Below are 27,475 nucleotides of genomic sequence, written 5' to 3'. Positions count from 1 at the left end.
CCTCCTGACTCCCCAAACCCTGTCCACCATCTACAAAACACAAGTCAGGAGTGTGATGGCATACTCCCCACTTGCCTAGATGAGTGCAGCTCCCACTTAAGAAGCTTGACACCATCCAGGACAAAGCAGCCCACTTGATTGGCACCACATTCACAAACATTCACTCCCTCCATCAACGACGCACAGCAGCAGTGTGTACCATCTACAAGATGCACTGCAGGAATTCACCAGGGCTCCTTGAACGTCCAGATCCACGACCATTACCATCTAGAAGACAAGAGCAGCAGATAGATGGGAACACCACCACCTAGAAGTTCCCCTCTAAGTCACTCACCATCCTGACTTGGAAATATATCACTGTTCCTTCACTGTTGCTGGGTCAAAACCCTGGAACTCCCTTCCTAACAGCACTGTGGGTGTACCTACATCACTTGTAGACTGCAACAGTTCAAGAAGGCAACTCACCACCAACTTCTCAGGGGCAGCTAGAGATGGTCAATAAATGCTGGCCTAGCCAGCGAAGCCCAAATCCCGTGAATGAATTAAAAAAAACAATTTATTGAAGTTCTTTGAAGGAGTCACATGGTCTGTGGATAAAGGGGAACCAGTGGATGCACTGTACTGAGATTTACAGAAGACATTTGATAAAGTGTCACATCAAAGGTTATTGCAGAAAATAAAAGCTCATGGTGTAGTGGGTAATATATTGGCATGGATAGAAGATTGGTTAGCTAACAGGAAGCAGATGGCATAAATTGGTCTTTTTCTGATTGGCAGAATGTGGTGAGTCGTGTGCCACAGGGATTGGTGTTGGAGCCTCAACTTTTACAATTTATGAATGACTTGGATGAAGGGACCGAAGGAATGGTAGCTAAATTTGCTGACAACACAATGATAGGTAGGAAAGTAAATTGTGAAGAGGACGTAAGGAGGCTACAAAGTGACATAGATAGGCTAAGTGAGTGAGCAAAGATCTGGCAAATGGAGTATAATGTGGGAAAATGTGAAATCGTTCATTATGACAGGAAGAATAAAAAAGAAGCTTATTATCTAAATGGTGAGAGATTGCAGAGCTCTGAGATTCAGAGGGATCTGAGTGTCCTAGTGTATGAATCACAAAAGGTTAGTATGCAGGTAATTAGGAAAGCTAATAGAATGTTATCATTTATTGTGAGGGGAATTGATTACAAAAGCATGGAAATTATGCTTCCGTTGTACAGGGCATTGGTGTGACCACATCTGGAGTACTGTGTACAGTTCAGAGAAGGTTTACTAGACTAATACCAGGATCGGGTGGGTTGTCTTATGAGGAAAGGCCAGACAGGCCAGGCTTGTGTCCGCTGGAGTTTAGAAGAGTTAGAAGCCACTTGATTGAAACATAAGATCCTGAGGGGTCTTGACAAGGTGGATGTGGAGAGAATGTTTCCTCTTGTGGTAGAATCTAGAACTAGAGGTCGCTGTTTAAAAATAAGGGGTTGCCCATTTAAGACAGAGATGAGAATTTTGTGAGTTTTGTGAGTCTTTGGACCTCTTCCTCAAAAGGCGGTGGAAGCAGTGTCTTTGAATATATTTTTAAGGCAGAGTTAGATAGATTCTTGATTATCAAGGGGGTGAAAGGTTACTGGGGGTAGGCAGGAATGTGGGGTTGAGGTTACATTCAGATCAGCCATGATTTTATTGAATGGTGGAGCAGGCTCAAGGGGCTGAGTGGCCAACTCCTGCTCCTAATTCATATAAATATAGTGGGAGATTGTCAAATTATTTGGATACCATAGAAGTCTCTGAACTGCTCTGGCCATAAGAGTAGATTTTGTTTGCTGGTTTGTACTTGGTGAGTTTAATGGCCTTTCTCATTCCAGTCTTATCTTATTGTGTTTCATGTAACAGATACTGATCTAATATGCTGTTTTTAAATTGTATTTGCTCAATACAAAGGTGCTCCTTTCAAACTGATACTTCAAAATGTCTTTTTTTTTTCAAGTCTAGATATAATCGGCAATTTAAAACTCTCAGGCCTCTGTAGAAAACAATCAATGTCTTTATAGAGCAATAGCCTTTTTAAAAAAATAAGATAAAAAGATTTAGCTTTTTGTAATTTGCTCTCTGATCTTGTCAGCAGCTGTGGTAAGTCACTTTGATGTCCTCTATTGTGCAGTCAGTATACCCGCTGTTTAATTTGCTGCATATTATGTAATCTTTTACACCTGATTCATAATGGCTTAAAAGGCCTTTGCACCTATTTAGACCCTGGTCCTGATGAGGTTAAAATTGAAATATTCAAAAGTGTTGTGTAACTGTTAATTCTTCGTGAAAAATCATTTGGATCACAGCTGGACAACAAAAACAGCCCAAAAAAAGCATCAATACAGAAGCAACATACTGTAGACGCTAGAAGTCTGGAATAAAAATGGAAAATTCTGGAAATATCTGGGACTGGCCGCGTCTGTGGAGAAAAACGGTTAATATTGAAAGCATCATGCATTCTGCCAAGTAAATGATGCACAGGCTATCTGATTGTTCTGTGTCTTGGGATTTTTTTTTAAAAAAAGTGTTAACCTAAAACTATTTTTGCTAATGCCCCTTTAAGTGGTACAAGTGCAGGTTTAGTTAAACACTAATTGGAAAAAGCATGTGGAATCCTTACAAAGTTTGTCTTCAATATTTTTCACTGTGGTAATAGTGCCCTTAAAATTCTGTGCTGCACCCATTTTTGGAATCATGGAATGATGCAGCACAGAGGGAGCTGTTTGGTCCATTGTACCTGTGGCAGCTCTTTGGTATGGCTATTCAGTTAGCCCCACAGCCCTGTGAATTAGTTCCCTTTGAGTATTTACCAATTCCCTTTTTAAAATATATTATTGAATTTGCTTCCAACACCCTCAGGCAGTGCATTAAAAGTCCATTTCTATTCTCGTTTTTATCTATGTTTCTGAATTATGTCCTCTATAGACAAGTTCTGATCATTAATATGCATCAAAAAGAGCAATGGTATTGAGACCAAGAGGGACACCACTGTATACTTCCCTCAAGTCTGAAATAATAACTGTTCGCTACTCTCTGCTTTCTGTCTCTAAGGCAATTTTGCACCCACACTGCCACTTTCCCTTGAATTCCATGGTCTTTAATTTAGCTAACAAGTCTATCATGTGTACTTTGTCAAACTCCTTTTGAAGGTCCATATACGCGATATCAGCCACACTACCCTCATGAACCCTCTCTCACTTCATCAAAGAACTCAAAGTTAATCAAATGTGAAATTCCTGTAACAAATCCATGCTGACTTTTATTTATTAGTCCAATGTCAACTAATTTTGTTCCAATTATTATCTCCCCAGCACTGCTCTTAGACTGTGCTGGAGTCACCAGGCTTATCCCCCTATGTTTTTGAACAGAAGGAAACAATATTTGCAACCTCCATTTCTTCGGCACCATCTCCATATCTAAGAAGGATTTTTATTTAAATTAGACCCATGATAAGGTTATGGAATAAACATGACTATCCTTGAAGTTTGCTTTGATCTTCTATGTGTGTACCATCTTGCTGAATCTCTGTGGTTAGTTTCCTTTTTACACAGAGATTGAAAGGGGCTCTTGAGAAAGGATGAATTCAGATGCAACCTTGATTATGTGCGGCGTAAATAAAATTACCATCAGCTAAGTTAGTAAGGTAGCTGTATTAAAAATAAATTATCTTTGTATTTTTATGCGCAAGCATCTCATTTATATCTATATGTACATCTAATTCATCACATTTTTATTACTAATTGGCTTTATAGCCAATTATTACTTTACAATTTTTTTTACATGTAAGAAAAGCTAATGACTTCAACTCTCCGCTTTTCCAATCTTCTCTCCTGTTGCCACAAATTAGTTAAAACACCAACTTTCATTATTCTCATTATTCGTGTGCTTGAGTGAGCATTAGCAGACTATCTGACCATGGAGTTCATCATAGCTGATCACTGTCCATTTCTTAGCTCGCACTATACAGGCACACTTTCAGTCGCAGTCACTGGATAGAGATTGGGAATAAGAGGCCCATGGCCTAGAACTAAACAGAGAAGTGGGAAATGGAGAAATCTCATGCGCCACTAGTATGATCAGACCAGTAGTCATGCTTCTAGCACATGCCACGTTAACCCCTTCACAAGAACTGCTGATGAATCCCCAAGAATCAACATTCCATTTACTGTACCAAACTGCCATCTCTCAACATCCCATCAACAGTTGGTGCTTCAACATATCGTTCCTTCTCCAAGAGTCGAAGCACTCTCAGGTGATCACTTACATTGTGTCCTAGGTCCAACCAGCTTCAGCTGCTTCATCAATTACCTTCCTTCCATCATAAGGTCTGAAGTGGGGTTATTTGCTGATGATTGCGCAATGTTCAGCACCATTCGTGACTGCTCAGACAATGTTCAAATGCAGCAAGACTTGGACAATATCCAGGCTTGGGCTGCCAAGTAACATTCATGCCACACAAGTACCAGGCAATCAGAGAGAATCTAACCATCGCTCCTTGGCATTCAATGGCATTACCATTGCTGAATCCCCTGTTATCAACATCCTGGGGGTTACCATTGACCAGAAACTACTGGACTAGCCATATAAATACTGTGGCTACAAGAGCAGGTCAGAGGCTAGAAATCCTGCGGCGAGTAACTCACCTCCTGACTCCCCAAAGCCTGTCCGCAATCTACAAGGCACAAGTCAGAAGTGTGATGGAATACTCTCCGCTTCCCTGGATGCATGCAGCTCCAACAACACCCAAGAAGCTTAATAGAAGAACAAAGCAACTCACTTGATTAGCACCCCATCCACAAACATTCACTCTTTCCACCACCAACACACAGTAGCAGCAGTGTGTAGCATCTACAAGATGCACTGCAGGAACTTACCAGGGCTCTTTTAATAGCACCTTCCAAACCCACGACCACTATCATCTAGAAGGACAAGGGCAGTACACCCATGGGAACACCATCATCTGAAAGTTCCCCTACAAGCCACTCACCATCCTGACTTGGAAATATATCGTCGTTTCTTTACTGTTGCTGGGTCCAAATCCTGGAACTCCCTTCCTAACAGCACTGTGGTGTACCTACAGGGTACCACAGGGACTGCAGCAGTTCAAGAGGGCAGCTCACCATCACCTTCTCAAGGGCAACTAGGGGTAGGCAATAAATGCCATCCTAACTAGCGACGCCCACATCCCATGGATGGATTTTTAAAAATAGCTTTTTCTACTATTGTGCTTGCTCTTTGACCTATAACGTATTGAAAAATTTCTTCAGGGATATGGGAAACACCAACAAGTGAATTTGTTATTCCCTACTTGTCTTGAAAGTGGTGATGGGCCCTTTTGAAATTCTGCAGCCTTTCTAATGATGCTGCCACTACGGTGGTGGATATGTAATTGCAGGATTTTGATCCAGTGATGAACAGCAGCATTTGTCCAAGTCAGAATGATTTGTGACTAGGGAGACAGTCCCATGATATCGCTGTGCAACATCCATAGATATAGCAGTTCAAAACTGGACATCCATGAGGCGCTGGGGGCCAGCAGCAGTAGCAGCATTGTTTGCAACCGCAATCAGTAACTTCATGACCCAGCATATCCCCCATTCTACCATTGCCATCAAGCCAGGGAACTGTCCCTTATTAAGTGGAGAGTGTAGGAAGACATACCTAAAAATGAAGTGCCAACCTAGTGAAGCTAGGACACAGTACTGCATACTTGCTAAACAACAGAAGCAGCTTGTTATAGACAGAGCTAAGCGACCTCACAACCAAAGAATCAGATCAAAGCTCTGCAGTCCTGCCACATCAGTCATGAATCACAGATACCAGTCCTCAGCCAAACTGAATCACTCCACAAAATGACTGAAAGCACTTGATACAGCCAAGGCTACGGGCCCGGAAAACATCCCAGCTGTAGGACTGAAAAGTTGTGCTCTAGAACGAGCTGCACTCTTAACCAAGCTGTTGCAATATAACTACAACTCTCTCAATGTGGAAAATTGTCCAGGTATCACGGTCCACAAAAAACAATTCAAATCCAATCCAGCCAGTTACTGCCCCATCAGTCAACTCTCAAACATTAGCAAAAGGATAGAAGGTGTTGTCGACAGTGCTATGAAGCAGTACTGTCAGCAACAACCTGCATCCATTGCTCAGTTTGGGTTCTGGCAGGGCCATTTAGCTCTAGACCTCATTATAGCCTTGGTCCAAACATAAACAAAAAAGATGAATTCCAGAGGAGAGACAAGAGTGACTGCCCATGGCACCAAGATAGCATTTGGCCAAGTGTGACATCTAGCAGCCCCATTAAAACTGAAGTCAATGGGGATCAGGGGTACACATTCAACTGGTTGAAGTCATACCTTATATAAAGGAACATGGTTGTGATTGTTGGAGGCCAATCATCCAGCCACAGAACATCATTTCAGGAGTTCTCAACTGGCTGTGTCCCAGGCCCAACCATCTTCAGCTGCTTCATCAAAGACCTCCCCTCCAACATAATACCAAAAGTTGGGATGTTTGCTGATTATTTCAGTGTTCAATACCTTTCGCAACTCCTTAGATATTGAACAACAACTTAGATAGCGCTTTTAACATAGAACAGGAAGCAGCATCAATATATTCATTGATGTACCTGAAAGAGTTGTAGGAGGGGGCATAAGTTGGATTGGAACAAAAAATGTTGCACATACCCTCCTACAACTCTTGTTCTGGTACATCGATGACTATTGTTGCTGCCTCTTGCTCTTATCTGGATCAGCAATTTTACTTCTAATTTCCACCCCTCTCTCACCTTCACATGGTCTGTCTCTGGTCCTTCACTTCCCTTCCTTGACTTCTCTGTCTCCATTTCTGGAAATAGACTGTACTAATACTCATTACAAGCTACCGACTACCACAGCTACCTCAACAACACTTCACAACCGGGTTCCCATAAGGACTCTATTCCATTCTCTCAATTTCTCCATCTCCATCACATTAATTCTGATGATGCTAGCTTCCACCACGGAGTTTCTGACATGTCTTCCCTTTATCCTGAACCAAGGATTCTATGCCCCACTGCCCACTGTGGTTAACAGGGCCCTCAGCCGTGTCCGACCCATTTCTTGGACTTCTGCTCTCCCCCCCTTCCCCTCTCTCCCAGAATGACAATAGGGTTCCCTCTGTCCTCACTTTCCAACCCATCAGCCTCCGTATTCAAAGGAATTTCCAGCACGATGCCGCCACCAAACACATCTTCTCCCCTCCTTTGTTAGCATTCCGAAGGAACCATTCCCCCCCCAAAACACCTTGGTCCACTTCTCTATTACCACCAACACCTCATCCCCTTCCCACAGCACCTTCCCATGCAATCACAGGAGCTGTACATGTGCCCCTTTACCTCCTCTCTTCTCACCGTCCAAAGCCCCAAACACCCCTTCCAGGTGAAGCAGCGATTTACTTGTACTTCTTTCAATGTAGTATATTGTATTCACTGCTCACAATGCAGTTTCCTCCACATTGGGGAGATCAAACATAGGCTGGATGATCACTTTGCAGAACACTTTTGTTCAGTTCACAAGCATGACCCAAACCTTCCAGTCGCTTGCCATTTTCAATTCACCATCTTGCTCTCGTGCTCACGTTTCTGACCTCAGTCTGCTACAGTATTCCAGTGAAGCCCAACGCAAACTGGAGGAACAGCACCTCATGTCCTGATCAGGCACTTCTGGACTCAACACTGAGTTCAACAACTTCAGACCATGAATTCTGTCCTCTATTTTGACTTTATTTCCCCCAAGTGCCAGTCTGCATCTTGTTTTCATGCTTTTGCTTTCAGACAGAACTGACATTTATTCTGCTATTTGCAGCTCTTTTTGCTACACTTCTGAAGCAGGGCCTGCAAGAAATCATTGATAAATAGCAGCGTTTCCCCACATTTTTTTCTTACCTCCATTGTACTTCCCATCTTGGTGTTTTTTTTCATCTCATTTGATGGTTCGCAATAACCTTTTTAAAAGCTCTACCTATTTCCCACGCGGCAGCTTAATTGTGATAACACCCAGGCGCCCTGTGGTTTTCCTGTGTATGAGGCCTATTAAAGTGAAGAGGCTAGCCATTCAGAATTTGGCATGGCAATCCCCTCCCCAATACAGGCGTAACTAAGCCACGGGGCGGCACAGCTCCAGTTTCTACTGCCATTTCTTTGCATCATAGATGGAAGGATATGCTACGTGCAATGGGGAAACAAATGCATGTATCACACAACCTTTTTAATGCCTGTGCACTGCATGATGTTAGCCACAATGGGTCACGTGAGAACATTGCTGTTCAGTGAACAGCTGTTGACAGTCAATAGCATTTATTATTCAAACAAAGTGATACCTTTGAACTAATAATCCATAATTTGAAGTCGGACACAAACCAGCTCTCCTGTCCTGATCCCAGGTGGAGATGAGCTAAAAATCCAGGGCGGAATGGTCCCAGATTTGCATTAAGTGCGGTAGCGGGTGGGAAAACAGTTGTTTTACCCACCGGCTGCAATGACGGGTCTGTGCACTGCATCTGCATTCACGGAAAATGCTCCGGATCGCTGGCGGGCGTGCTCGGATTTGCCCACCACGCCTTGACCGCAGCGCTTCCTCGATCTGGGTGCCATATTTAAAGCGCACCCGAGCGCATGCCAACTTCGTGTCTTCAGACCAGGACTGCTCCAGGTGGACAGATGGCCCCGAAAGCAAAGAAGCCGGCAGCCCCCAAATTTAGTGACGCCTCTCCGGAGCACCTGCTGGACGCAGTGGAAGTTCTCTAGCCCCACTCTGGCTGTAGGAGATCCACCTGAGTCACCAATCCAGCCTGGGAAGCGGTGGCAGCGGCAGTCAGCGCCACCGGAGCACAGAAGAGGTCAGCCATCCAGTGCAGGAAGAGGATGAATGCTCTCATCTGTTCCACCAGAGTAAATCAACCACCTCATTGGTCTCAGCTCACAAACCCATCACACATCCACAGGGATCTCACATCTCAAGGGACAACACCACTAACTCTCACACACACCCTCACATCTCCATCAGACTTATATCCTCTCGAGCTCATGTCCTCATCCTGTCCATGGCTCTGCTCACCACTCAAACATTCCACACAGTGCCATGTGTCCTGCTCACACTCTCTCCACCTGTTTTCATGCAGGAGAAGCTGGCTCACAACAGCAGGAAAGAGGTCCCAGACCGGAGGTGGAGTGGTCCGCATTAGGCCCCTCACTCACTTTGAGGAGCGGCCATCGTGCTGACTGGTGAGGACGTGGACCGTGCCTACGGGGACAGTGAGGTTGGTGGCAAACACCCACGTGAGGATCCTGCACCACATCATCCACCTCTCAACGCAACTGTGAATGCTCTCTCTCCTGCTTTTGACTCTTCATTTCTACTTTGATTTACAGGGAGCTCTGTGAAGCAACTGATGCCCTCAGCCAGCCAATCCCTCAGCACCGTCCAGATCCTCACCTCCAGTGAAGAGGACACCTCCTCCAACGAAGAGTTGGAAATAGCAGCCTGGAAGTCCCATCATAGCATTTAGCCATACCCTCCACCAACGCAGAGACACACATCCCAGTGGGACCTAGATCGAGAGCAGGCTCGGGCTCACAATCTGGAGATCTCCGCACAGACACATGTCCTCAGCAGGAGGAGGCAGGTTAGCTGAACTCCCAGGCATTCGGGGGACTGCTGGGGAAGGGGCATCTGTGAGGTCTGAGGCAGATGACGGGCCTCTGGATTCAGCCTTCCAACTCATCGTGGAGAGTCAGCAGAAGGCGGGGGGAAATCGTGCAGTGCTGTTGAAAACCCTCAACAGAATGGTGCGCAAGTTGGAGGAGTGCATCCGCCTGCTCTCTGACGTGTGCGTTTGGAGGTCTCCATGGGCAGGATGGCGAAGGCCATGGAGACCCTGGTCCAGCAGAACGCGAAGATGCGCGCAGACGTGCACTCCATCACAGTAACTATGGGTGAGTTTGTGCAGTGGAAACGGGGCACCTCGACGTCCCTCCAGGTGCTCCTTCCCCTCAAGGAGTCAGGCAAGGGCCCTCGGGCACCCGAAGGGAGGAGGAGCGGCAGCTGGACACCCCTGAGTCATCCACTCAGGAATGTCAGAGGTTGTTCGTTCCCTCCGAGTCACCTTTGCCTGTGACCCCCTCAACCTCATCCTCTGTCACTGCAGAGGGAGCAGCAGGTCCACAGGAGAACAGCCAAAACAAGCCGGGGCCCTCAAGGCCTCAGCACTCCAGGGGACGCATGCCAAAGTCATTAGAGGCAACAGTGCCAACCATTACCCAGGCTGTCTCCACCCCTGTTGCTGATGTCAGGGCAGCGCCTAGAAGAAGTGTTAAGCCTAGAAAAGTGAAGAAATTCTGATTGGTTGCATGCGTGAACATATTATGTCACTTTATAACCTGAAAATATATTCACTTTCACTAAATAATGTGTAACGGTATCTTTCAGCTTCATTGACAGGCTTCACGAGTCCTCCCACTGCATCACCCCCACCAACAGTTCAGCTGTATGCAGCCGGACCACGAGTGATTCTGGAGGGAGAAGTGTGTGTGGTGGAAGGGCCTTTCAGAGCCTCGTGTAAGCACTCTCCCACACACACGGAGCCTTCCTCCATCACACTCATCTTACTGTCCTGAGCATTTTCAATGCTGCCTGCTGAGTTCTCTTTCAGTTGTCCATCTGAGCTGACCAGCATCTCCACCCAGCCACTGATCACACTCCCATGCAGTATCTGTGCCTGCCCAACATGAGGCTCCGCTCACTTTCCATTTCAACAAAGACGGTCATAATCAGATTTTTGCTCAGCTCCCTTGTCGTTTCTGCTCCCCCGGTTAGCCACCACTGCCAACTCCCCGGCATCACCATCCACCTCCCCACCTTCACCTACCAACCCAAATCCTTGTCTTTCCAGGATGTCCAGGTGAATTTGCACGTTCCCTACCTTCCTGAGAATCCCACCTCTATCCATGTTGACCTCCCCAGCCTCCTCCTTACCACCCCCAGGGTGTCTGCCTCCGAGTCCACACCAAACATCCTCGCCGTCCCTTCTACCGATACCATCGCACCCTCACCCTCCCAACCAACTCTGCCCTCAGTCATTCTCACCATTCCCTCCCACCACACCCACCCTCAGTTCGCTCCACAGGAGGCAGCCATTGACTCCACATACCCCACCCCTTACTCTCTCCTACACCTTTACTCCCTCCTCCTGGACACTTTCACTGGTCATGTTCATCTTTATTGCAAGCAGATTGGAGTACAGAAATAAAGAAGTCTTGTTACAATTGTACAGGGCTTTGGTGAAACCACACCTGGAATACTGAAGGCAATTTTGGTCCCCATATTTAAGGACTGGTATACTTGCATTGGAGGCAGGAGGGCAAAAATTCACTAGATTGGTCCCAGGGTTGAGAGGGTTGTCCTACGATGAGGGGCTGAGTAAATTGGGTCCACGTTCTCTGGAATTTAGAAGAATGAGAGGTGACCTCATTCAAACATTCAAGATTATGAAGGTGTTTGATAGGGTAGATACCAAGAAGTTGTTTCCTCTGGCTGGGGAACCTAGAACATGTGGGGCACAGTCTCAGGATAAAGGACTGATCATTTGGGACTGAAATGAGTAGAGATTTTTTTCACTCAAAGGGTTGTGAATCTTTGAAATTCTCTTACCACAGAGGGTTATGGATATGCCATCATTGAATATATTGAAGGCTGGGATAGACAGATTTCTGATGTCTCAGCGAATCGAGAGACATGGGGAACTGATGGGAAAGTGGAGTTGAAGCCCAAGGCCAGTCATGATCATATTGAATGGCAGAGCAGGCTGGATGGGCTGCATAGTCTTCACCTGCTCCTATTTTGATGTTCTTATTTGCATTTTGAGAATACATGTTTTTAAAACTTTAAAAAAAGGACTGTAACTAAATAACAATTCTTTTATCCAGTAGGAATTTCACTTGACTTTTGGGAGTCCAACTTGTCAGTTCAAGAATTATTGACTCACTTTAAAAATCCTCAGCACATTAATAATTGAGGGGCAAGAGAATTAAATGGGAACTTTTTACAACCAATTGCTACATCTTTTTCCATTTTCAGAGAAGACTGTGAGGTATAATTGAAAGAACATAACGCTGTTACTTTTATTTGTGACAGTTTGAAACTACTTTTCTTCACATAGTTGGTTTTTCTTTAAACTCTCTTAAACATCAAAAGAAAGCTGTTAACTGAAATTACCACTAAAATGTTTCAAAGTGGCTATGAATTATTTTTAGAATGTGTTCTCTTTCTGATTTCTTGCTGCAGTTGGTCCCGCCTACAGATTTCACCGGCGGGGGGGGGGCGGACAGTTTCTATGAGGAGGACTTTTAGACCCTCAACGGGAATGGGCATGGAATTTCTCACCAGGGTGCACGTTCCCTGGCGCACCCCGCTTCCTGGCCGTTTTCCAAGAGGCAGGATAGGGAGGGGGATGGAGGCACGGCAGGGCTACTTTTCCTGCAACCGGCAGCTAGTTAATTCAACTAATTAAGGACCTATTAAGGCCTATTGTCAGAGGCTGACTGGAATTTTCTTGTCAGTCGCCGGGGGTGTAGGAGAACAGTTTTGGACCTCCTGGTGGCAGACCAGGGGGCCGGAGCTCCCAGCAGGGTTAGAGGCCCTCTCTGCCTGCCTGGCTTAAGTTACCGCCACAGGCTGCCCTGTGGAGAGCTTCCACCGCTTTCCACCACTGCCCCCACCTCCCCTCCCTCAACCTCACCTATGATGGTCACCCAGTTGCTGAGGATATTTTTTTATTTTAAATTGTAAAACATTGGGGAGCTTCTATCTTGGGGCATCCTTTCCCTCACTTACTTACAAAGGCAGCCTCCTGCTGCTTCCGAGCTGGAGAACCTCCTCTTGTCCCTCCAGCCTTGAGAGACCACCTCCATCCTTAATTGGATGATGAGCTGGACCTCTGGCCACTAATTGGCCAGAGAGTGACTGTGGGGTCCTGAAGCCTGTGGGGAAAACCCTGGCCCATCTGTATGTGGTCTGCTCTTCCCAGTTCTAATGTAATAATACCTGACTGATTCGAAGAACAAAGAAAAGTACAGCACAGGAACAGGCCCTTCGGCCCTCCAAGCCTGCGCCGATCATATTGCCTGTCAACTAAAACATTTTGCACTTCCGGGGTCCGTATCCCTCTATTCCCATCCTATTCATGTATTTGTCAAGCTGCCTCTTAAACACCACTATCATACCTGCTTCCACCACCTCCTCTGGCAGCGAATTCCAGACACTCACTACCCCCTGCGTAAAAAACTTGCCCCGCACATCTCCTCTATAGTTTTCTCCTCTCACCTTAAATCTATGTCCCTTAGTAATTGACTCTTCCACCCTGGGAAAAAGCTTCTGACTATCTACTCTGTCCATGCCACTCATAATTTTGTAAACTTCTATCAAGTCGCCCCTCAATCTCCATTGCTCTAGTAAGAACAAGAGAACAATCCAAGTTTCTCCAACCTCTCCTCATAGCTAATAACCTCCAAACCAGGCAGCATCTTGGTAAACCTCCTCTGCACCCTCTCCAACACCTCCATCTCCTTCTGGTAATGTGGCGACCAGAATTGCACGCAGTATTCCAAGTGTGGCCTAACCAAGGTTCTATACATCTGCAGCATGACTTATCCACCTGCATTGCCACTTTCAGTGACCTGTGGACCTGTACACCCAGATCCCTCTGCCCGTCGATGCACTTAAGGGTTCTGCCATTTACTGCATAATTCCTGCCTGTATTAGACCTTCCAAAATGCAATACCTCGCATTTGTCTGGATTAAACTCCATCTGCCATTTCTCCGCATTAATGCGCAAGTCTCCAACCGATCTATATCCTGTTGTATCCTTTGACAATCCTCTTCACTACCTGCAACTCCTCCAACCTTAGTGTCGTCTGCAAACTTACTAATTAGCCCAGTTACATTTTCCTCCAAATCATTTATGTATACTACAAACGGCAAAGGTCCCAGCACTGATCCCTGCGGAACTCCACTAGTCACAGCTCTCCATTCAGAAAAGCACCCTTCCACTGCTACCCTCTGTCTTCTATGACCAAGCCAATTCTGTATCCATCTTGCCAGCTCACCTCTGATCCCATGCGACTTTACCTTCTGTACCAGTCTGCCATGAGGGACCTTGATTGGAAAGTGGTCACTTCTTATTCAGACCCACCAATTGTCAATGTTCCCATCTTTAAAATACAAATTGTGAAGCTTCTCATTCTTATTCCTGTATTCTACAAAATAAATGCAGCTTTTAATGCTTGACTGATGTTTTGTGAACAGTAATGATGAGTAGATTTTTAAAATGAGCACTCCCACTGTGGAGGCCTGCCCGCCAGAGTACATATCAGGAATTGATGTGCAGAGGTCAATGGGCATTGCAGGCTGACTCTTCTGGGCCTGCTTACCTTTATGCCTGAATTCCAGATATGCACTCCCAGCAGATGAAACTGCGTGCCAAGAACATGCACTTATAAGAATAAAGTCTACAATTTGGAAAACAGCTGCAGTTCCTATGATAAAGAACCCACCATTGCTCCCACCTTCTAATTGCTTTATAGCTTGTTTGACATATCATAATGATTGATTTTAATCTCGAGTTGAAGGAAAAAATGTAAATAGTCTTTTATATCGCAGAGAGGCAACCTTATTTGAATTTTTGTTTGTCATTTAGGACGTTTTTAATGAACAAGCAAGGAAAGTTGTTCCCATTAGGCACAAGGACACGGATTTACAGTTTTGGGCAAAAGGTGCATTGGGGGTTGTGAGGAAGGTTTTTATGCACTGAGTAGTAATGGCTTGGAACCTACTGCCTACGAGGGTGGTGGAAGTGGGAACGATTAATGATTGAAAAGGAAGTTGGGTGAGCACTTGAGGGAAATAAACTCAAAGAACTAAGGGGGAAAGAGTGAGGGATTGGGACTAACTGGATTGCCCTTCAGAGAGCTGGCATGGACTTAATGGGCCGAATGGCCTCTTTCTATGCCTTTCTGACTCTACAAGCTGTATCGGGAATAGTAGTTTGGCAGAAAATATGCCTGGTCAAAAATTGATATATAAACGTGCTGTACTATATTGGTCTGAACAAAATCTTAGCTATGAAAAGCGTGATGTGTTAAAGTTTGTGTCACTGTGGTTCAGTGCTAGAATTCTTGTCGCTAAGTCAAAAGGCTGTGGGTTCGAGCTTTGCTCCAGAGGATTGAGCACATCACCTAGACTGACACTTCAGTGAAGTACTGAAAGAGTGCTGCACTGTCTGAGGTGCCAGCTTTTAGATGAGATGTTAAGCCGAGGCCCAGTCCTTCCCCTTGGCTGGACATAAATGATCCTAATGCACTATTTCGATGAAGAGTGGGGACATTCTGACTGGTGTCCTGACGAATATTTATCCTTTAATCTTAACTACCAGACGATCTGTGTTTTTCTCTTAGTTCTCACATTGCTGTTCATGTGATTTTGGTATGTACAAACTGACTGTCTTGTTTTTTACATTCCAGCAGTTACTATCCTCCTTCAAAAGTACTTAATTGGATGTAAAGCATTTGGGATGTGCTGAGTTTTTGAAAGGCGCTATAAAAATTTTTGAGACACCTTAATCTTGCTGTTCTTCTCAACCTTTGGTAGTGTCCTTCACTATGGGCCCTGGTCCTTGACTTGTTTCTTACTTCTTTTTTAATGATGCGCACAGGCCGTCGACATTGTTGCTGAGCTAACTTTATTGATAACACATTTTCCTAACATGAACACATATCTGCGGTGTCTGAACTCTATCAAGACACAGTCCAACATGTGCTATCTGACCTTCAACCCCCAAGTCAGGTGACCCTGTATATAGTACAAAGTACCGTATAGTATCTAATACCGCCGTCCACAGCCACAATCAGCTGTTATCATGACAGTCCTTAGACCAAGTTTCTTGATTGAAGTGATGGATCTTTAGCATCCTGGGCATGGAGCAGTTGGATTGGTTTGTGCCAGCAATTGGGCTGGTTCCAGCTATTTCCATAAACGTTAAGGCCTCGGCTCTGTCATGTCGTGGTGCTAGGTTGTGTAGGTTGTCTGTCAGAGCTTTCAACCAGCATGAGATATGAGAAGACTTGGAAGAAAAAATGAATCCTCCAGGTTAAAAAGGAAATTCCAGCTCGGGGTGTAGGGTAACAATTTTTTTCAACTAGGATTTGTTTTTAATCACCATAAATTGTTTTGAAACCTCGGGAGAATCCAGGAATTTATTCTAGTTTATTTGAAAGCTGTGTCAATCTAAATCTGTAAACTAATTCCTTTGGAATAGAAAATTGAAAGGACAAGGCCACTGAAAATATCTGAGAGAGCCCTATTGATTTGACATTATCTGAGAATTAAAAGCAGCAGAAACATCTGAATTGTGAGTCAGAAAGAAACAGTCATAAAGTGTGTAAATATTAGACTTCAGCTCTTTCGGTGCCATTTCAAAGACACTGGGCCTGAATTTTCACACAGATGCAGACTGGCAGAGGCCTGAACCCAGAAGCCCCAGCCCCAAACCCAGCCTCCTCCATTTTCACGGCATGGGGGAGAATGGGGGTGGGTTATAAATCGCACATCCATGGTTCCTGGAGGCAGCTGCCCACCTAAATCAGCACTTTAGCGAGGTAGGTGTCTGAAACCCAAAATGTGCAGATTAGACCAGGTAGGAGCAGGTCTGAACCTTGTGGATTCATAATCCAGTCCACTTCAGGTCTGCACCCTGTGGGCTACTAATGCAACTCACCACCCATGAACAAAAATCTGACCTTCTGGGCTTCTTTTTCCTGGGGTCAGGTGCACAGAGGACCTGTCCCTGCGCTCCCAACCCGGGAACAAAAGTTCGGGCCTTAGCGTAGGGGTTGAGAGGAAAAGGAGAAGCTACGTTCTTCGAAGGTAGCGTAACTTCGACTGCTATTGTTAGCTGCGCCACAGTCCAATATAGTAGAGGGTTGATGAATTTCTGGTTAATGCTTTACACTTAGTTGACTGAATCAAGAGGATGACGGAATTTGATCATTTGCAGGGGCGATTCCCTCCTTTATTCTTTTTGCTTTGTGTAAAGAAATTATACCCCCCGTTTATCAAGAATAGATTTGCCATTTTGTTACAATGCACAGCAAAAACCGTTTTCACCATTCTTGCCTGGGTTGGCCTACATGTGATTCCAGACACACAGCAATGTGGTTGACTCTTAACTGCCCTCTGAAATGGCCAAGCAAGCCACTGAGCTCAAGGGCAATTAGGGATGGGCAACAAATGCTGGCCTTGCCAGCGACGCCCACATCCCATGAAAGAATAACGAAAGAAATTTGTTGAAACTTAAACTCTTGAATGTTATAAAATAAAAACAAAATGTGGGAAATACTCAGCAAGCCTGGCAGCATCTGTAGAGAGAGAAACAGTTAATGTTGCAGAACTTTCATCAGAACTGGGAAGAGTTAGAAATGTAATAGGTTTTGAGCATCTGAAAGTGGGGGTCAGTGGGCGAGGGGTGGAAAATCCACAAAAGGGAAGGTCTATGAAAGGGTGGATGGCAATAGAAATTAAGTGACAAAAGGTTTCATGGTGCAAAAGCCAAAGGAAGTGGACAAGTAAAGAAACAAAAGAGGTGTGAATAGCAGAATCCTAAAAAGCTGCATTCCAAAAGCAAAGAAAAGGAAATAAGAGAAAAACAAGAGGGAGAAGAATCAAACCAGCAAAGAAAATGGAAACACAGTGGGGGTAGACAATACAATCTAAAATTACTAAGATCAACATTGAGTCCAGAAGGCTGTAAAGTGCCCAGTTGAAAGATGAGGTGCTGTTCCTCGTGCTTGTGTTGAACTTTATTGGAACGCTGCAGCTGGCCAAGGACAGAAAGGTCAGAGTGAGAGCAAGGTGAAGAATTATAATGACAGGAAGTTTGGGGCCACGTTTGAGGACTGAAAGGAGTGGTTCCTCAGAGCAGCCCCCAGTATCATAGACCTTTATAGAGGTGCTTAAGCACAAAAGGAACGTACCTTAATAATCTACAAACAAAGGATGTTTCATAAGTGTTAAATAAGGTTAAATTTGGGTAGCTGACCACACTTAATCAACTGAATAGCATATCTTGCGTTGGATTCATTGTGTAGACGTATTTAATGAAAGTACAAGTAGATGAAGAATTTTAGGAACAGGAAATGGCTATTAGGATCCACATGTCTTTTCCTTATTGCTTTTTCAGCCTCTAGACTTCGCTTCTCACCATAATTCTCAATTCTGCGTCTCACCCACATTAATAATCTTATCTTTGTAACTTACTCCACATGTCTGTTACTCTTGTGATTTTTAAAAAACATTGCATATAACTTCACCTCCATCCTCAGCAGAACAGACTCAAGGGGCTGAATGGCCTTACTCTGCTCCTAGAAACCCTTAGCCTATTTTTTGTGTCCCTTTGTATTTAAACTGTGGCTGGTCAGGAAGGCAGCTCACCACCACCTTCTCCAGAGCACTTGGGCATGGGCAACAAAAATGCTGACAAAAACGCCTACACCCTGTGAAAGGAAAAAAAATATGGGGCAGAATTTTCTGCCTGTTGGATGGGCGGGCCCGACCCAATCTCCGGCGGGCGGGGAGCCGATCCCCGCCGGAGAAGCGGGCCACACCGCCATTTTACATGGGTGGGCCAATAAGGCCCGCCCAGCGTGACATCTGACTGGAAGCGCTCTGCGCTTCCTGTGCGGGCGGGGGGGGGATTCCCTAAAAGCGAGAGTGCGCTTTTTCACGCATGCGCACGAAAGAGCGCACATCTCCCTGAGGCTAAGTGCTGCCTCAGGGAGATCGCTTCCACGTTAAAAAATATTAAAAATAGAAGAAAAAAAATTCCCTAACATGTCCCCCTCATGTCACATGAGGTGGGACATATTCATAATTTACAGATTAACTTTATTAAACTTTTTAAATCCCTACATGAAACCTCATCCCGCCTGTGGATGAGGTTTCATGTTTTTTCTATTTGCCGCCGGGGCTCCTGGCCTGCCCGCCAACCTTAAGGTTGGACAGGCAGGTCCTTTAATTGTTTAAATGATCCTGTCAATGGCCTCAATTGGCCATTGACAGGTCGGTGGGCCATCAGCTGATTTTGCTGCGCCCCCGCCTTCCTGAAAATTTAAATGGGGCGCGGTGACGTCGGGAGTTCCGCCCGATGTCATCTCACGTCAAGTTACGTGTCGGCGAGCGGGCCACGCCCCCTGCTCGTCGATGGCAAAATTCTGCCCATGATTGCAGCGAACAGTTTGCTTGAACTAATTTTTATCAATTCCTTTCATAATCTAAGTTAGGTAACTTCAAACTTTATCTTTTCTTCCTCTAAACAACCCAGCTTTTTACTTCTAGTAATTTAATCTCCTGATGTCTGGCATCTTTTTTTGTTGTTGTTGACTGTGCCCTCTCCAGAGCATTAATATCCTTCGTCGATTAGGTGACAAAAATTGCTTGCACTATTCCAGATTTCCAGATGGGGTCTAAACAATAACAAAAGACACATCTTTATATTTGTTATCCCATCTGTTAATGGGCTTTTTCATTCTAGCCAGGTCCTGCACTGACAGTTGCATGGATTGTCATTATTGGTCTATTCCAGAAAGCCAGTTAGTAAAGGAGAGAACTGAAGCCAATCTTTACACACTCTTTATTTACAGAGTTACACATTACAAGCATATATTTTCTAACCCAACAAGCACAGTTTTGTCTCTGTCTATATATGGTGCTCAAATGAATCCCCAGTTAATGCCCGCTACCTGCATGCAATAAAACACATTTGATGTGCAATTAACAATTATAATGCCTAATAAGCTTTCCTGACTGATAAATTGGATGAATTATATTTTGCACTTCCTTTCTCTTTACCTTCTGTTGTGATTATTCTAAACACATCCTTATTGAACAATAATTGCCAAGTCACCTACCACCCTGACTTGTGCACACACCCTTGTTACTTCTTCACCATCAAGTAAAAATCTTCAAATTCCCTACCTAACATTGTTTAAGCAGCTTCACCACAAGGACTGCAGTGGTTCAAGAAAAAGGCCCCGCACCCTCTTCTCAGGGAAGCTAGGGATGTGCACGAAAGATAGTCTTGCCAGCATCACTCACATCCCAAAGGCTAATCAGGCAAGGGAGGTAGGATACTGAGAAGTGTGAAGGAACAGTTAGAACTTGGCAAGTATATCCACAGATCCCTGAAGGTGGTTAAGAAGGTATCTAGGATACCTGCCTTTATTAGACAAAGCATATAATATAAGACCTGGAAGGCTATGCTGGAACTATGTAAACACTGGTAGGCCATAGCTGGAGTACTGTGTGCAGTACTGGTCACTGCACTGTAGGAAAGATGGGATTGCACTAGAGCAGCTGCAGAGGAGATTTATGAGGAATTTTAGATATGAGGAAAGACTGGATAGATTAGTATTGTTTTCTTTGGTACAGAGGAGGCTGAGAGAGCCCTAATTTAAGTGTTTACAGTTATGAGGGACCAGGATAGAGTGGATAGGAAGGCCCTATTACTCTTGGATTGTGGGATCCAATATTGAGGTAATAGATTTAGGGTAAGAGGCGAGAGGGTTAGAGGGGATTCGAGGAGAAATTTTTTCACAAAGAGGATGGTGGAGATCTGGAACTCGCTCCCTGAAAGCGTGGTAGAGGTGGAAACCCTCATTACATTTTTAAAATACCTGGATATGCACTTGAAGTGCCATAACCTACAAAGCAACAGACCAAAAGTAGGAAAGTGGGATTAGGCTGGGTGGCTACTTGTCAGCTAGCATGGACACGATGGGCCGCATGGCCTCCTCCTGTGCTATAAATTTCTGTGAACACAGATTTTACAACCTTACTGGCCCAGATACGTAAAAGACCCGTACTCCTCCATGTTTTTGATGCATTATTTCTTGTTATTTGCACTGCCCACCATTTTGATAACCCCTGCAAAGAAATTTTTATTTGATAGCTTTGTCTAATCCCAAAGTGGAAAAAATAAAAAAGCTAGTGCCTTTCAATTTCTCAGGGCCCAAGGGCTAAACGGCGAATGAGTTACTTTAAAAGCACTTTTATTGTTGCGTTAGCAAATGCAGCAAGTAATTTATGCACAGCAAGGTCCCACAAACACTGTATAAACAGATGTTCAAATAGACTGTTTTTGATGATGTTGATTAGGATGGGAATGTTGTCTAGAACACAACATGTTGTGCCAGCTGAGAATGTTAGACAGGGTCTTCATTTCACATCTCATTATTCATTATCTAAAGAATTCCACTGAGTTTGGCTGCTTTTTGGATATTAAGCACAGTAAATAAATATTACTGTCATCATCTTGACTCCTGTGGTCTCCGCTCTCATTAGTTGCATGCATGTTGTTGTTCATTCTGAGAAATTTTTGTCACTTAACTGAAATGGTATTGTTTAATTAGATGGAGTGGCTCCATATTCAGAAGTTTCTATGAGATTTGTTACATAAATCTCAGTGTAACATTGTTTGCCTCTGTGCACTGTGGGAGGGGGACTGAGTGCCTCGGTCAAAACACTGTTCTTTCACTTCTAAAACCTAGATTTAAGTTCAAATGATGGATGAAAATTTCATGAGTTTAGAGTGTTGCTTGTGAATTCAAAATACAGAAGAAAACCACTTAAGAATTTTCAATTAAATTGACACTTTTCCTCTGAGCCTGTGAGGATGAACAGTGTGGGCGATAGCAGTGTCTCACTGGGTATAAGACAAGGTTAATTAAGGGTGAATTCTGTCAGAATTTACCTTTTTTAATCTACACAAAGCTCATACTATACTGAATTAGATATATCTGACAGACTAACTGAGCCAAAAAAGCTCAATTTTTCAGCTCTAAGCATAAACTCATTCCAAACAAAACTCCAGGATAGTTGTCTTTTGACAAGATTGGTACAGGATCACCAAGCTGTTTTAAGCAACAGAGAACCAGGAGAGTAATATTTAAATAGTCTACTCTGGGTAAAATTGCTACTTTTTGTTTTTTTTTAATTCTGTTGAATAATATTGCACTTACAGTGTACACCTATACCAGGATAAACTATCACACCAGAAGTAATTATGCCCAGAAAAAAACCAGTCCCAATTTAATTGTTTGCATGTATTTTTACAATTTTTATTGAAGATATTAAGAGGGTCTGGCATTTTCTTAGCGCCTTTCATGATCTCACTCCAAAGTGTTCTACGGCCCATGAAGGACTTTTGAAGTGTTGTCTGCTGTGTTTCCTACAACAGTGACAAATTATGCACAGCAAGCTCCCACAAACACTAATGTGAATATGACCAGATAATCGGTTTTAGTGATGATTGAGGGATAAATAATGAAGGTTGACAATTAAAAGGAGCAAAGCAGTGGCTGTTGTTCATTTTTTTTTTAAAAATCTATTTCCCCAGGAGGCCATGGAAAGTCCAATGTCACATCGTCTTTTTATGACTCGTGTCCTTCAAGACTTTGAGAGTGATACCTTCATACCGGAGATCAATTTAAATAAGTTCAAACTCCTTCCTCAGTAAGTCATTCTGTTGCAGAACTCGGGTGCGAAGTAGCTTCTAACAGTCCTCTTCCTGAAATGGTGTAAATATTCAATTTAAGGAATGGCTCTTAGAATTGAGATCTTCTCCTAGTACCAAAGCAATTCTAGATTCAACCTGACCAGTTCCTGATTATAGCTATAAATGTGCAATGAATGTTTTGAAGTTTAATTTAAAGTAGTTGGGGAAATCACCTTGAGGCTGAACAGGCCTTTCTGCAGTTTGCCTTTCAATCCTCTATGATTCTAATTCTATGCTTGCTAACTAGAGTGGCATTTGAGAATTCAGTATCTGAGAAAATGCTACAGCATCCCCATTCTCTGTTGTGTGCATACACTACCATGTTTATTGTCCAGGGTCTTTGGATCAGATATAGGTGACAGTGGGGGAGAGTTGGGTGCTGGGGGATTGGGGCTCCCACGGTGGGGGTTGACCTATGATGAGAGGCTGAGTAAATTGGGCTTATATTCTGTGGAGTTTAGAAGAATTAGAGGTGACCTCATCGAAACATACAAAATTCCAAAGGGGCTTGACAGGGTAGATGCTGAGAGATTGTGTGCCCTGGCTGGGGAATCTAGTACATGGGGCACAGACTCAGGATAAGGGGCTGGGATGAGGGGCAATTTCTTCACCCAAAGTGTTGTGTATCTTTAGAATACTCTACGCCAGAGGATTGTGGATGCTCCATCGTTGAATTTTTTTAAGACTAAGATGGACAGAATTTTGGTGTCTCAGGGAATCAAGGGGAGCAGACAGGAAAGTAAAGTTGAAGCTGAAGATCAGTCATGATTGTATTGAATGGCAGAGCAGGCTGTAAGGCCTACTGCTGCTCATCTTTCTTTAATTCTTATGAGAAAGAGAGTGGGGAAATAGGTAGGGCCTAGCATTCCATGCAGAGTTGGGACCATCAGCACAGAGAGTAGTCAGTAAAGAAGTTGAGTGAAACCGTGGGACTTCACTGTGGATAAGGAGTGAAAGAATGTTTCGACTGTTGGGTGAATGGGGAACAGAAACTAAGGAAGAAGGAAGGTTTTTCAGCTGAAGGTTTATATTCTATGAAATGCTTCACCACAGTGACTATCAAGGGCAGAAACCGAACATCATTTAAAATGGGATAAATATTGGAGAATATATAAAGACCAGGCAGGGAATGTGGTAACAGGAGAGAGCTCCAGCACTGAGGTCTGAACAGCCTTCTCCAATTCTGTCATTTCTATTCCATGAAAACCCCTTTGATTAAGACCGAGCTCAGAGAATGTATTAGCAATGTCATTGAAGTGAGTTTAGAACAAAGTGTCCCAAAAACCAAGACCCCTGGCCTTTGTGCTTTATCTCAGTTTAGATTCTGTCAGTTTGTACTGCCTGGTTTTGAAGTGTGAGGTGCACTTACAGGTCAGCTGCAATTGAGCCTTTTAGCTCAGAGTTGTCACTTTGGCATGGACCTAGGGTCCAAGGAGAAAGGTACATAGATCGGTTTGTGAAAAGTGGTTTCAACTGAGGTACCTGACTGGACCTTGTGAAGTACAAGGGGATCCTGTTAATAGTTATAGGATAAATGTCAGTGGGTTAGAGGATTACTTTTGGTTACTGGTGGCATATCTGAGTCTTACACCTAGAACACATCAGTTATAAATAGGCTGTCAGTGAGTTGTTGTATTACTGTTAGTTATGAGGGGAAATTAGTTTAGTTATACAATTTCAGTGCATCATTATTAGTTACTGGTGGAATCAAAGTTCCTACTGCCCCTGATTCTTCCTCCCCACCTTCGGTTTCCCCTTTGCCGGCTCGCGGTAGTCTTCTGGGTCTCTGAAATTCTTGGGTAACAGTTGCTGGCACAAAACCACAGCCAAAGATACTTAACAACAGGCGACTCAACTGTTATAATATAAAGTAAATGCATCGACATTTGCAGATGTCATGTGGTCTGCCATTACGTGACCCATGCCACGTTCTCAGATGCCACATGGTCATGGGTCACATGATTGAACTCTCCAGGAATACCTCCAACCAAAGTTGGCAACAAGATAATGGAAAGGGATGGGGAAAAAAAACTAGGTGAGCAGAAGTCAATTGTTTAAAACAGGTGTTTATTTTAGGGTCAGTGGTATACGGTAGTAGTAACAGTATTGATGTCTAAGCATTTCTGTCACTGTAATATTACAATTTAGTTCAGTGTCACTGCACAAGTGCTTCAACAAAACCAGTCAGCCCAGAATCCTAACAATTCCAAATGGTTACATGCTTAATTTCAGAATTAGTTTATGGCCAGTTGTATTTTTCCCCTGGGATTTTGGATTTGAATTCAACCAGATTGATGAGAGGAACTCCCCGCTGCCTCCTGCCTGTAAGATCCCAACACGAAGTAGCTTTGAGTGGTCTCAGTGTAGCCCTGAGTGCGTGTAAGACTACAACACAAAAGTGCTGGCTAATTTAGCACTGATTCTTGCTGAATTGGGAGTTTCGTTCTGAAAGTTCATGGGATGGTTATTGGTCATAAGTGGAAAAATGTCATGATGACACAGTGGAGGGAGAGTTTTACATTTAACTGTTATACCTGACCTGCTTGGTACTGATACTGGGTTCCTGGTAGTGAAAATGTTCCCACCACCCTACGCTAACATCCCACACCTTGACCGTCAAACGCACAAAAAAAATGGCGTTGCTATATTAAAACAAAGCTGGTTCCCTGAATTCGAAGAACCTAAGAGGATATCCCGGGATAGATTTTCCTCTGATATTGAATTTGGTCCAGCCAAGGTTAACCCTCTCTGAGACATGAGCATTTGTATTTTGCCTTGTTTGAATGAAAGAAGATTGTAGATGAGTTTTTCCGTTAAGTCTGCAGTTTTTTTTTGTAAAGTTCTAAATGCTCATGAATAAGCCTGAGTTGTCTTGTGCTTTTACACAGGTTCCCTGACGTTCCTACTGATGTTCAGGAAGACAATGGGATTCAGTATAAATTTGAGGTTTATGAAAGGATCGCCCAAGCATAGCTTAAAGAAATGCTGCACATGAGTGGATTTGTGTTGCGTTTCCGAAATGTCTAATGCTCTTATCACATGTGATTTAACCTTTAGAAATTGAATGTGTTTATAAATAAAAATAATTGTTAGAATCTTAAAGAATAAGGACATTACTCTGAAGAACACTGCGGAGGTGATAACCTTCACCAGGTCCCTCATCATAAACAACCTGGGGAGGCATTGATCGAAAACCCAACTGGCCCAGCCATTTCATTTCTGTGACGACTAGAAGTCAAACAACACTGAAGAAGCTCAATACCACCCAAGTCCAAGCAGCATGCTTGATCTGTCGACCAAACCTGCAACATCTACAACCTACAAGGACAGGGCAGCAGGATTATGAGAATGTCACCTCGAGCTGTGACAGGCTGGATTAAATCCCGCCCCTAGTTTTAATTGCCAAGTCTCTTGACATGTTTGGGAAAATGGCCAGCTTGGTCAGCAAATGAACCATGGTGTGAGGTTAAGTGCACTTTTCAAAATTAGCCACTGGGATGTTTTTGTCAGGCAAATCATTGATGATAAAGACATTGTAGGCCTCTGTTTCCCAAATTATCCCTTCACCTATGAGGAAAACAGAAAACTTGACCAAGTTCAAATATAAAAAGTGAAATAATTCAGTACAAGAAACCCATAAATCATCTTTTAATCCTTGTATTATGTCTCTGTCTTTATCCTGCAACAATATTTTTGGCTTGTAATAACATTACAACTCCCATGTACGTGTTAGGAATCATAGGACTGAATTCCACCCAGTGGTGGGCGAGTGCGAACCAGATCGACGGCCCCAATTGGGTCCGCGCCGCCACTTTACGTGGGTGGGCCAATTAAGGCCCGCCCAGTGTGACGTGCGCCTGGAAGCACTGAGCGCTCCCTGTGCGGTGGTGGGGGTGGTTCCATGAGTCTGGGCCTGTGCCCTTTCACGCATGTGCACAAAAGACTGCAGAAATCTCCCTGAGGCATGAAGCTGCCTCAGCGAGATTAGTTTAAGGTTTTAAAATTTAAATAAAGGGGAAAAAAACTTTTAAGACATGTCCCTTCATGTGACATGAGTTGGGACATGTCAATGAATCTTTTTAATAATTTTTATTGATTTTTAAAACACTTCATGAAACCTCATCCCACCCGTGGATGAGGTTTCATGAAAAATGCGAAGGCCGCCTGGGCTCTTCACCTGCCCGCCAACCTGAAGGCTGGATGGGCAGCTCAGTTAACTGGTTTAATTAGTTTTTAATAGGCCTTTGACAGTTTGGCAGGCGTGCAGCCGACTCCGCTGCGATCCCGCCGAACTGAAAATCTAAATGACGCGCGGTGACGTCGGGACACCCGCCCGATGTCACCGCACATCAGCTTACCCATCGGCAAGCGGGCCCCACCCCCGCTCGCCGACTGGAAAATTCTTCCCATAATCTTATTACTGGCCAGAGCTTTGTTGCATAGTGTGGCTTTAGCCCATGACATTGCCGATATGTAAAATCTGATTAAAGCAAAGGAAATAATTAAAATTTGAATTGTATGCATCAAAATGACATTGTTTTATACTTTTGCCTTGTAGCCATGTGTTTGGGAGAGATTAACCTCCAGTGGCAATCGGCAATTTATTCTTCTGACAGGCACACCTACAGCTAATATTAGTTCAAGACTCTTTCAAGGATTCTGATGAAAAGATTGCCAGTGTTAGTTCAAGGTGCACTGTTGGGTTTTTGAGCTTAAATGAACTGGACATTAAGCAGGTTTCCCAACTCCAATGCATGGATTTTGGAAGAACTTGGAGGAGTATGCTGTACATGTTGAAGACTCTGTGTCCGAG

General features: G+C 44.0%; 1 protein-coding gene across 1 annotated transcript in view; it reads left to right on the top strand.

Moving 5' to 3' along the window:
* The window catches only part of dhfr (dihydrofolate reductase), a 58,088-nt gene extending 30,897 nt beyond the window's left edge, over positions 1-27,191 (top strand). The window contains exons 5-6 of the mRNA XM_078564453.1: positions 22,504-22,619; positions 25,551-27,191. Of these exons, the coding sequence (XP_078420579.1) occupies positions 22,504-22,619; positions 25,551-25,635 (201 nt within the window). The 3' untranslated portion in view covers positions 25,636-27,191. The remainder of the gene's footprint in view (positions 1-22,503; positions 22,620-25,550) is intronic.
* The last annotated feature ends 284 nt before the right edge of the window (positions 27,192-27,475 follow it).

This window comes from Cetorhinus maximus, chromosome 2 (assembly GCF_964194155.1).
Source record: "Cetorhinus maximus chromosome 2, sCetMax3.hap1.1, whole genome shotgun sequence".
In the NCBI taxonomy this organism is placed as follows: Eukaryota; Metazoa; Chordata; class Chondrichthyes; order Lamniformes; family Cetorhinidae; genus Cetorhinus; species Cetorhinus maximus.
The sequence above is the reverse complement of the archived record's forward strand: the minus strand, read 5'-3'. Positions and strand labels throughout refer to the sequence as shown.